Below are 12,822 nucleotides of genomic sequence, written 5' to 3'. Positions count from 1 at the left end.
TCTTTCTGCCAGATGGGAGATTGATTGCTGAACTACAACGCAACGTGCCGAACATGCCGATCGAAGGTCCGGTGCCGATACCAGCCGACGGTCGGCCGAACGATACAACGCTCGCGCGCACCGGTACGCGTGTTGTCGGTGGAACCCGTCGGTGGGTTGTCGGTTTTGTCGGTGGAACCCGTTACATGCAGGCCCAGTACCACGATGCGATGAGCATTGTCCGCACGTTTGGTAAACCGGACCTCTTTCTGACCGTGACGTGCAATCCGAAATGGCCGGAAATTACCGAGAACCTGCTGACCCCAAGGCAACGTGCCCCTGATCGACCCAATTTGGCAGTACGTGTTTTCCGTTTGAAGCTGAAAGCCATACTTCAGGATCTGACGATGGGAGCTCTTGGCGTTGAGGTAGCGCGCATACACGTCATTGAATTTCAAAAACGTGGCCTACCTCATGCCCACATCCTCATGATACTGGCAGAAGCAGACAAACCCCAAACGCCGGACAGCTACGATCGGTTTGTATCGGTTTGTACATCCCGTGGTTAAGCCACAAGTACAATTGCCACATTAACGTCGAAGTATGCACAACGATCAGCAGTGTAAAGTATCTGTACAAGTACGTGTACAAGGGTCAGGATCGGCTGAGCGTATCTCTCACTGGTGGCAATGATGAGATACAGCAGTTCATCGACGCACGTTAGCTATCACCGACAGACAGCTGCTGGCGTATCATGCGTTTCGAGCTGCAGGCGAAAACGCACACCGTCGTGACGCTGCCCATCCACCTGGAGAACCAGCAGTACGTGTTTTACCGAGCGAACGAAAACCTTTCGTGCGCGTTAAACCGGGGAAAACGTACAATGCTGACTCAGTTTTTCTTGCTTGCGGCTAACGACGATTTCGCCAAAACGCTCCTTTATCACGACGTACCCATGTACTATCGGTACGGTGAACCGACAGCGCGTCAGCGACAACCGTGGCACGAACTTGGCACCAAGCAGTGGATACGTCGCATCCGTACCTCGCACAAAACGGTAGTTGGACGCATGGTGTCCTGCGGAATGCAGCTCTTGGAGTGCTACTGTTTGCGATTGCTACTGTGCTACCGCAAAGAACCAACATCATTCGAGAATTTGCGCACTGTTGACGGCACAGTGTATGCAACGTTCCAGCAAGCTGTCATCAGAGAAGGACTGTTGCTAGATGATTCCGAGTGGGAACGGGCTCTACAGGAAGCGGCCACATTCCAAATGTCCTCCCAATTTCGCCATTTCTGTGGGCTTATTCTCTCAGAGATGCCGCAAGAACCGCGCAAGCTGTGGGATAAGTACGCAGAGCTATTGTGTGAAGACTTTCACTTCCACAATCGCGACCGGTATACATCAAAATAGTCCGACCTGAATACGCTGCTGATTGACGTCGAACGTTTTCGTGCGCTGCGCGAAATCGATCGGTTTTTGCGAGGTACCATTCCGGCAAAGGATTTAACCACCTTTCCCGATATGCCACAGCTGCAGGATTATAAACACGTTGCAGAGCACCTCAGGAACGATGCGAATGAGGTGAACGAGTTCATCACGACCGAACGGGCTTACGCAGTGAACGATCTGGACGAAACTTTGGCCACCCTACACCTACTCAACGACGAGCAGCGTACAGTGTACGACAAAATTACGGCGGCCATTGATCGAGTTCGGATATCGACGAGCACTACAACGGATACGGATGTGAACACCAACTCAACCGGAATCTATAATGCTGAAGACAATCGCTTTTTCTTCCTGGACGGTCCTGGCGGTACGGGCAAATCTTTCGTGCTGAAAAAAATCCTCGCATACACGCAACGCCAATAATAAATTGCGCTTGCCACTGCGGCGAGTGGAATAGCAGCGCTGTTGCTTAGTGGAGGAAGAACGGTCCACTCAACGTTTAAGCTTCCGCGCGACTTAAATCGTCACTCCACTTGCAACATCCCAGTACAGTCGAAGCGCGCTGAACTCATCCGCCAGGCAACGCTAATCGTGTGGGACGAAGCATCCGTGAGCAGCCGGTACGCGTTGGAAGCAGTCGATCGTACCATTCGGGACATAACGGGCGTGCAGCGACCATTTGGCGGCAAGGTGGTACTGCTGTCCAGTGACTTCCGTCAAATTTTGCCCATCGTACCAAAGGGTAATGATGCACAAATTATCAACGAGTGCATCAAACGGAGCACACTATGGTCCTTATGTACGACGCTACGGCTGTGCGTTAACATGCGGGTACGCACGGCTTCAAACGTGTATGGCTTCTTTCTCATTTCATGACCGTCACCGTACCCTCAATATACAGGTATTCATAACTACAATTCCAACACAGCTTTCAAACTACCATCAATATACATGTATTCATAACCACGATTCCAACACAGCTTCCAAAAGGGATCGAACACTGTGCTGTGGACTATCTAATATTTTTTAACTCTATTTTTTTAAGTCTAATATTTTTTCTAATTAATTAAGTTAATTAATTATTAATTAATTTATCTTGTTCAAGCAAGTTCAGCATACAAGCAATAAATTCATAAACAATGCAGCCATGCATTTGTCCACAATATGGGATTGTTTTTAATTAACAGCGATTTTTTTGTTTTAAAAATAATATTGACATTCACAATAATTATGTACAACACGTATGTACTTTTAATAAATAAATAGCACTCGATTTTTTAATTTAATTTACAATGTTTAATAACACTCAAAATATTTAATTTTTTGATTTGTATTTTGTTTACCTTGTTATTACAGAAAACTGTCATGGCGTCAAGTCGCGCTTCGAATCGCGATTTTTCGCTGAAAATACACGTATAGCGACTTTTCACAATTTTTTTTATATGGAGTTTCGCAAAATTTTTCTGAATCGCGTTCGCAAACGCGACAATTGCTAAGCGTTTAGAGCCGGGGTTACACTATAATTGTAGAGCGGAGCTACAGCTCCGCCTACGTAAAAACCATGAAAAAACCCAAAAAAACGAAAACAGAACGAGAGGTCGCGATACGTTTTTGAATACGGGCGCGCGAGAGGCACATAGGGTTTTCCGATTCGAGCAGTGGCTTCAACTCAAGTAGTTTAAAAGCCCATATTTTGCTACCCGTGAGGCCACTGAATAGGATCAAGATTCGGGACAATTACCCTTTGCCATTGATAGAAACGTGCCTCGAACACTTAGGAAACTAACGCTATTTTACTCTTCTCGTTTTAAAGAGTGGCTTTCATCAGGTCAAAATGGACGAATACTCTATAAAATATATTGCATTTGTCACGCCTGATGGGCAGTATGAGTATTTACGGATGCCATTAGGGTTAAAAAATGCTCCTGCAGAATTTCAAAATTTTATTAACAACATCCTTCCCTACGCTAATAAATAATAATAATAATTAACATCATCCTAAGAGATTTTATCGAGAAAGGAGTCCTTGTTGTCTACATAGATGATATTATAATAGCTTCAAAAGAGTTTCAAGATCTCCTCAGCATATTAACTATGCTTGTTTTGCAGTTTTGCAGACCTTAAAAAGGAACGGTTTACAACTACGATTGGATAAGTGCAAGTTCGGGTTCAGTGAATTAGATTATTTAGGCTATCGAGCAAACGTGTCTGGTATACGTCCAAATGAACAACATCTAACGGCTATAGCAAACTACCCACAACCACAAAATAGGAAACAAGTGCAGCAATGTTTATGTTTATTTTCAATTTTTAGTAGATTCGTGCCTTCTTTTTCAGTTATAGCCAAGCCATTGACTAATCTATTGAAAGATAACTTATTGTTTCATTTTGATGAGAAATACGTTACTTCATTTGAAATTTTAAAGAGAAAATTGATTGAGGCCCCTGTACTATCTGTGTATGATTCGACAAACGAAACTGAAGTGCATTGTGATGCCTATTCAACAGGTTTTGGATCAGTGTTGCTACAAAGACAAAGTGATGGTAAACTACATCCAGTCGCTTACTTTTCGAAGACAGCTTCGGTTGACGAGGCCAAGCTACATAGTTATGAACATAGTTATTAATTAGAGACCTTATAAATAATTTACGCCTTAAAACGTTTTCATACGTATGTCCATGGTATACCCATTAAAATTATAACTGATTGCCCGCGCGCATTCGACAAGAGCGCCAGCAGCCTGCTGGTGAGAGAGAGCGTTCGTCGAAAAATGAACCGCGCGATCCGTAAGACCGCGGCTGTCCATGTGTCGATAAGAACTGCTCAAAACCATCATGACGAAGGACCTAGGATGCAAGCCGTACAAGAAACGCAAGGTTCACGAAGTAACGGAGACTACAGCTAACAAGAGGCTGGACTTAGCCAAACTGATACTTTCACGTAGTGCAATTACCACATGCTGTGCCATCCTGTTCATCGGCAATGCTACCACCTTTGACAACAGCAACAACTACTACAACAACATCAAACGACCAAAATCTTATTACTACTGCCGCAGCCGATACAGTGGTCGCTGCTGAAACAGTCAACCAACAGCAAGCACCACCATCAGCAATGGTGCCACCTGTATTGGAATTACCATCGGCTGAAATGGCAAATGAAAGAAAGGCACGGCTTGCAAGGGAACGAGCTGCACGGTACAGAGCCAACAAACGCTTTGCTCCGACAATGGGGGTAACTTCCGGAACAGACCGTCCTTCTACCTCAAACCAAAATATGGCGGTAGATGTTGCACCAGCTCAATCAAGCGAGGAATCGGTCCGGATGGAGATTGCTGCACAATATGGCACTCCATTGGAAGAAACGCCAGCTGAACGAAAGGTAAGACTTGGCAGAAACCGGACTGCCCTGAGTCGGGCATTGAAGCGACCGGCAGTTAGTGCAATTACTGCGCCACCCTCTTCTTCGGCAATGTTACCACCAATGACAACAACATCAGCAACAACAATTATTACGACAACAACAACAATAACAACAACAACAACAATAAAAACAGAAACAGCAACAACACCGGCAACAACTGTCCACTCAGCAACGGTCACTACAACTGCTGTACCGTTGCTGCAACAGCAGCAACAAGCATACGTGCATCAGCTGCGTGAAGAGGAAGCAGCTCGCCAGCGTGCATATATTGCCTTGCAACGTATGACCCATATGGTAAGAGTGGGACATGGCAACCATGAACAGTACAATCATCCCGAGGTTCACACCTCGTTCTGCCAGCACGGGAACCATGCATCCACTGTTCCGCGTTAAAGTGGCCCGGTGAACCACCGACTATGTGCTGCAACAATGGGCAGGTAGTGCAAATTCAACATTTGCACGAACACCATTATCATGCAGGTCTTAGCATAATTATGAACGCATTTCGGGAAACGTATTGGATGAGAGATCTGAGAAGGACCGTTCAGGGAGTGTTACGGAAATGCGTTATATGCGCCAGAGGCAGACCATGCTTATTATCTCAAAAGATGGGACAACTTCCGGCAGAGAGAGTCACCGAATCCTACACATTTTACAACACTGGCATAGACTTATGTGGCCCATGCGACGTACAACCCAGTATAAGATCAAGAGCAAAGTTGTCAGTCTACGCATGCATATTCGTTTGCATGGCTACAAAAGCAATACACATAGAGGTCGTCGAGAACCAATCGACAGATGCATTCATAGTAGCACTACTGAGATTCGTGTCGTTACGCGGTAAACCAAACACAATACATTCAGATAACGGAAGAAATTTTGTCGGTGCCAATGCCGAACTGAAAAGGTTATTACAAGTCTATAAAAATGAGAATTTTCGAAATACGATGGTAGACAAGATGGCTGAATACGGAATAGCTTTCAAGTTCATTCCACCAAGAAGTCCCAACTTCGGGGGATTATGGGAATCAAATATAAAGGTGGCCAAGCGACTTTTTACTGCAGCAGCGAGAGGAGCTCAGTTTAAGATACTCGAGCTGCAAACAGTATTTTATCAAGTAGCAGCAATAATGAATTCTCGGCCACTTACCACCATACATGCCGATCCAGACACCCCAGAAGCCCTAACTCCAGCCCATTTCTTAATTGGGAGATCCTTTTCTGCTATCCCAATGGATAACAATGATATGACGGCGACAGCTCAAGTTCGGTGGAAGCGAGTGCAATCCCAAACTGAACAGTTCTGGAGAAGGTGGCGTAACGAATATCTCCACCTACTAAGAAGAATGGCGAAATGGACGAAAGTTCATAACAACCTACAACCTGGCCAAATTGTACTAATCGGTGATGACAATATGCCTACTGCTAAATGGCCCATGGGAGTTGTCAAACAAACCTTTCCAAGCGCTGATGGATTAGTTAGAGTAGCATTGGTAAAGGTGAACAACAATTATTACAAGCGAAATGTTAGATTACTAGCACCCTTACCCATCGAAGTCTAACGTAACATCTATATTTGGAACTTAGTTCCAAAGGGGGAGAAAATGGTGGTGTAATAGAATGTCCGAAGCAGGGAACACTGTGATCTACAGGAACTCACCAGAACTCATACTCATTACACGAACTTATACGTTAGTCTCATTACACGAACTTACATTAGTTGCTCTTAAGATACCTCCGCGCAAACACCTCGTAACCGTAACCCACGTAAACGTTAAAATAAATTGTGAACTAAATACGAACTGTAAACAGGTGTAAAGGACAGTGTTAACCTACATATAAAGAATTGTTTTGAAAAATTTAGGGCTTCTGAACAGCTTTTAATTTGATCGTTCACTGCCTCTAGGTCCAACGTGCGACACCTAATCGACGCATCCTTTTACATTCATATTCTTTACCTATGTACCCGAACGCATCACTGGTACGCGAGTCGGTGTTTAGCCGGTAACCATTTCTTGGCCAAGCAATGGTTTGTGGTATGACTCAATTCTCATCAGAGGTATTCGGTTTCCCCTAGTCGCACCTACATAGCATCCTGTGTTCATTACCTGCCTACAAGAACCAGTAACACCTTCCGCATGTATAGGCGCGTAGCGACAAGGAACAGTGCTAGTTACCTGTCGTCTGTCTGAACGCTCATGGGAAAAAATTAGCACGTGTAGCAGCTACCTCGTATTTCTGTGCGTTTATAGAAATTTTCCATAAAGCCACACCTTGAGGGTAGTTAAAAAGGTCCAAACAGCGTCTAATATTTTTTATCGGAACGGCCGTATGGTAGGAAACAAACCTGTTATGCAATATTTTTCCCCAAAAATATCTAAAAGCACGAAAGAATTATTTTTTGCATCATACGTGCAGTGAAATCCATTCCCATTCAGCTTCATTTATATACGGTACACAACGTACCCCCTCAACGACTGGTCGGATGGCGCAAATGTAAGCATGACTTTCTTCTACACCAATTTCTAATCCAATGTTCTCTATCATTTCAGCAAAAGCTCCAAGGAAGTTGTATGGGGAAAAAAGATTCTCTCACGCTCTCACGAGAGAGTGAATTTGAGGAACCCCCCTGGCGTTTTTATTTTCTGGAATTCATTCATTTTTTTTGCTAAAATCCGGCATAGATCCACACGCTACGAACGCTCGCGGGCGACTGAAGCGGGCGTGGCTACGCGGGGCTTTATATACAGGGTGGCCACTCAAATCAGGATTTTGGATTCCCGGTTTTTTCCCGGTTTTCTCCCGGTTTTTTCCAAGTTTTTCCCGGTTTTTGACGGTTCATTACACTTAGTTTCTCGGTTGTAAATAAACATTGCGCGGTACTTTAATGCTGAAGTTATTTATCATACAACATTTAACCCAATTTCATGCAAATGGATACTTGGGTAGACAAACCGATTTCGATTGCTCATTTCTCTGCAACTTTAGAGGCCTGTAACTTGTTACTACGTGATTCAATTTCGATGCATTATTGTAATAAAATTTAAATAGACTGTTCTAGTATCAAGTTAGTACAAGCCGCTGCCGTCCTGTTTTGGTGTTTCAAAGATGACATCATTTTTTTTTAAATATAAATGGGAATGTAGCAGCAACAGCCATTTTAGGAAGATAAGTCAAAACTTTTTTAATTCACAATTAAACACAACAATATCCATAATAATATAATATAAAAGATATAAAAATATGCTTTGATTGTGCTGGTTATCTATAAATTTAATTTAATATGATGCTCCTGAACACCGTATTAACATCCATCAACTGTTAATTAAAAGTCACGGATGTTTCACGTGAAGCTTATTTGTCAAGTTGAGCTAAATGGGCAGAGCTATGGACTAAATTAACCGAGCTATGGGGCAAAATGGGCATTAGTATTCATACAACATAAATGGACTAGCGACACAAGGTGCTGATAGGATTTGTGATCTTGGCGTCCTATTAGATCAGTGCTCCCCAACCTTTTTAGTACCGCGGACCACTTTTTGTTCGACATAAGTATATCGCGGCCCACATGTGCCGCCTATGAACGGACTCGTAATGTATGCATATCGTTGTTAAGGCAATTTTTGAAATAAAACATTAGTAAAAATTATAATTAATCACAATTAGACACATCGAGAAGCGTAGAATGATTTCGTCACGTAAAAACGCTTGAAATGGTAAACAAAAAGTGTTAAAATAATTGGTCCAACGACCGAAAATTTCTTCCGCGGACCACTTCTACTTAAGCCACGGACCACAAGTGGTCCGCGGACCATAGGTTGGGGACCACTGTATTAGATGACAAACTTACTTTTCGAAATCACTATGAAAACATAATAAGTAAGACCGATAGGACTTTTGATTTAGTTCGTAACATAACTAGCTAATTAAATGATCCTGTTTGTATAAAAACTCTGTTTGTTAGTCTAGTCCGTCCAATCTTTCAGTTTGGATCTATTATGGGGTGCCCATGTACCGAACGATGCATCAAAAGAATCGAAAAAATCCAAAGATACATGTCTAGGTATGCCATAAAGTTGCTGACATGGATTAGGATTGGAAACATTAGAAAATCACCGTGAAAACGCCAAAATCATATTTATCGCAAAATTATTAAAAGGAAAAGTAGACGCGTCTCAAAAAATATGAATCCATGTACTAAAAAAAAAACTATTGCGGATGTGACTTAATTATTACATAAACTATTGACATATGAAAACGGATGATTTTGTTCTGCTAGCAGGTGATAAAATGATTGCGACTGACAATAATACGCAGTTTTAATCAAAAATAAGCAGAGTTTAACTTTGTGAAGAGAGAACCCAAAGTGGCAGACAAGATATAACGATAATAATAAACAATATCAACAAAACATAAAATGTCAGAGCACTGGGGCATGGCTATGGGTCACAACAACAGCGCCTACATAATGGTCACAGCTATTTCACAAGCGTAGTGAAATGTTTTCTCTTGGTATCTTTTGATGAACTATTCTAAATTGCACTCATCTAACGAAGCGCAGACAGCTCGACGTGTACACATCATTCGTGGCTCCCAACGTAAGGAGCCAGAAAAAGAAAAGATGTGTGCTAGGAAGAACGTGTAGACACACCAAACTCGAATAATACACAAAAATTCATGGTGATTGAACATACTCTTCAGTAATACGCCCAGGCCGTTCTGTTTGAATAAAAAAACACTTCAAATTGTACACTTTTATGATAAATACGGTATTGCAAAAAATAAAATTTTCCCGGTTTTCCGAAGAAATTCCCGGTTATTTCCCGGGTTTTCCCGGTTTAAAAAAATTCCCGGCTAATTCCCGGTTTTCCCGATTTCCCGGTTGAGTGGCCACCCTGTATATACCAACCCGGTTTGAGTGTGTGCGTGTGGTCGGTAAATGTCTTCCTGCGGGACTCCGCGGTGGATTCAGAATGGACTCGTTAAGGACCATGAGAACAAAAGAAACTCGACCGCATGACTGGGAATGCTCATATTTTGCTATACGGGTTGAAACTCGATGGAATTTTCCCCACGCCATCGGGACAGTTGATGGAAAACACGTCCCAATTCTGTCACCGAAACACTGTGGCAAAGAATTTTTTAATTACAAAGGATTCAACAGTATTGTGTTGTTTGCTGTTTGCAATGCAAACTACGATATAATATATGCCGTTGTAGGATGCCATGGACGAGTGTCGGATGAAGGGGTATTTAAGAAATGTTCCTTTACCCATTATTAGAGAACAAATCTTTAAATATTCCCGAGCCTCGAACATTGAGCACCTCTCATCTCATAGCATTACCATTTGTTTTGCTAGGCGATAAGGCGTTTGCGATGACTGATTACCTTATTCGGCCATTTGCGGGTAACCATGCACCAGGGTCTGTAGAACGTGTTTTAACCAACGCCAATCTCCAGCAAGAAGCACAATAGAAAATGTGTTCGGCATAATAACGAAAAGGTTTTGGGTGCTAGTTGGTCCTATTCAACTGAAACCAGAGTTGGCGCGTTTAGTGGTCATGACCACTGTGTATCTGCACAACTATATTAGAACACGGAACTCGGACCAAGTAGGAGAAGGTGATATGGCGATTGAGCCAGGGCAAGAAGGGTCATCCTCACTTATCGACCTAGCAGGAGTTCGCATCAGGTCTTCCAACCAAGTAATGGCGATGCGAATGCGGTTTGCCAATTATTTTTCTAGCGTTTAGTTTTAATTATTCTATTATTATGTGTTTATACCGGATAGTTTGTTAGTAGAGAAGAGTGTAGCTATAAATTATTTAGTATGTAACTACATTTTTTTAGGAAATTAGTTTATTCTATAGTAGTAATGTAAATAGCATGCTTATTTTTGTTCAGTTTTGTTGGTTTTAAGTTAGGGTCGGGCCGCGAAGCGGTTTTAGCATCTATTAGGTAAGTAACCAAGCAACGTAATTTAGAAACGCAGTTAAAATTAAGTATTTAACCAATGTAAAATAATTGATGAAAAACTCACAGTGCTTAGCGTTGTTTTACATTCTCGGACGTGTTGTATAAAATTCATGCTGTTGTAGGCAAATCACGTAGGTTTAAATATAGCATTCGCTGCTGAAATTTACAAAAACCTTGTAAACACAATGCCTTATGCTTTATTACGTACCAACTTACCTAAACCGGTCACTTTACTAACGGAAACTTTCGGGTGGTAGTGTCGGTATGTTCCGCAAATCGATTTCCATTTCCGCAATAAACTCATAACTGGGATGTCGGTTGCATTGGAAACCAAGCGTCACTCTGCTTTGCTTTATCCTTGTAAAACGGATCCTTTCTATTCCACAGTAGCCCACGTTGTTGCACTAATCCAATAGAAGCCAGTGTGCTTTCCAGGTTCATAGTTATAGTCTAAAACAAAAACTTATATACCCTCGACGTATTTTAATTAAACTATTTACGGTTTTACCTTTTCTAAGCATTGCTCACCCTTTTTCGCCGGTGGGTCCATTTTATTAACCACAATTTGTAACAAACAGGAACACAAACTTGAAACACATAAACTCTTTAAAATATCAGGTGCCCTGAGCAGTTCGCAATTGACTAACTAGCAATGGTTTAAGTTATGCTATGCATATGTTGCTCAAAGGGCGAACTATATATTTTCAAAAGTTTCGGAATTTCCCATCACGGACTATACGGGCATTTCAGGTTTCGAAGGTAAGAAACGTGGTGGCAAGGGCAGAAAATATTGTCGCAGCAAGCCATAAGCGATATTCAATGCTGGATCAACGGCGAGTGTACGGTGACGCTAAAATCACTCGCACAAAAATTGTTGCAGGAACACGGTGTGCGAGTTTCCACTACCACCCTACCTTTTTTTTAGGGAAGTAAAAGGCTTCAACTACTCCTTGAAGATGGTGAAGCTAATACCGGAGCGGCGTAACACACCGACGACCATCGAGGATCGGAAAATGTACTCCACACAGTTGGCGTGGCGCGCGAAATTCCTGACAGTGGCCTAATTTACCTTACGAAGTTGGATTTAATGTCAGTATGCGCACGCTTAAAGGACGATCCCGGAAAGGTACGCCGGCCACCGTCACCGTACCAAAAACTACGTAATTTAAATAAAAATTATTTAAAAATATTTGTTTACATTTTTCAACTCTCGAACCGACAAGTATATACCCAGCATTCAAACCGCCTCGCCAATCTGACATTTTATATCAATTCCTGACATTTTATATCGATTTCCTATCTATGGGGTCTATGATACCTTCCACTAGTTTTTTATATGAACTTTGACGTTTGGCGGCTTATTTGCTGCATGTTTTCCATACAAACAGCTCAGCAAAATAAACCTGCGTATTTCAGATTAGATTTTTTTTTCTAATGTTAGTTTAGCTCGACAAATGTCAAAACAAAGCATTTTTCTAGCACGTCTGAAACAGGCTATGCCATATTTGATTCGGGTGAATGTTGATTGAATTAGGATTTAAAACAACAATGAAATTACATAAGTTTAATTATGTTAAGCTTATTATGAAAAAAATACATTTTTTTACTTGTGCCATGCCTATATTTCGAACTATATTTCGAAGCTGCAATTCCTGTTTCGTCAAAACGCGGTTCTACAAAACTGCAGCCTAATGTAATTCTTTATGTCAAAATGCTAGGTCCTTGAGGAATCCTTGCATGATGATATTACATGTCAACAATTTCCCGCTCGATTCTGTTCGATGTTTTGACAGATTCGGGCTAAAAATTTTAGCTTTCTAACTTAAGGTATCATAGACCCCTATATTGGGAGATTTGTTATTATATTGGGTGTTTTCATATTAACCTTTCCTACTTTCATATTCGCTTGCGCGATTTCCTAAAGTGGGCTCTCCGTGGCTTATCATGTGCGTTTCCCTGTAATAAAATATATATTATATTTTTCTGGTC

General features: G+C 42.0%; 1 protein-coding gene across 1 annotated transcript; it reads left to right on the top strand.

The window, feature by feature from the left end:
• The first annotated feature begins 53 nt into the window (after positions 1-53).
• Positions 54-703, top strand: LOC125768047 (uncharacterized). The gene is made up of 2 exons (XM_049435178.1): positions 54-517; positions 598-703. Exons 1-2 carry the CDS (start codon positions 54-56, stop codon positions 701-703), a joined length of 570 nt encoding a protein of 189 aa, XP_049291135.1.
• The last annotated feature ends 12,119 nt before the right edge of the window (positions 704-12,822 follow it).

The sequence above is a fragment of the Anopheles funestus genome, chromosome X, assembly GCF_943734845.2.
Source record: "Anopheles funestus chromosome X, idAnoFuneDA-416_04, whole genome shotgun sequence".
NCBI classification, from domain to species: Eukaryota; Metazoa; Arthropoda; class Insecta; order Diptera; family Culicidae; genus Anopheles; species Anopheles funestus.
The sequence above is the reverse complement of the archived record's forward strand: the minus strand, read 5'-3'. Positions and strand labels throughout refer to the sequence as shown.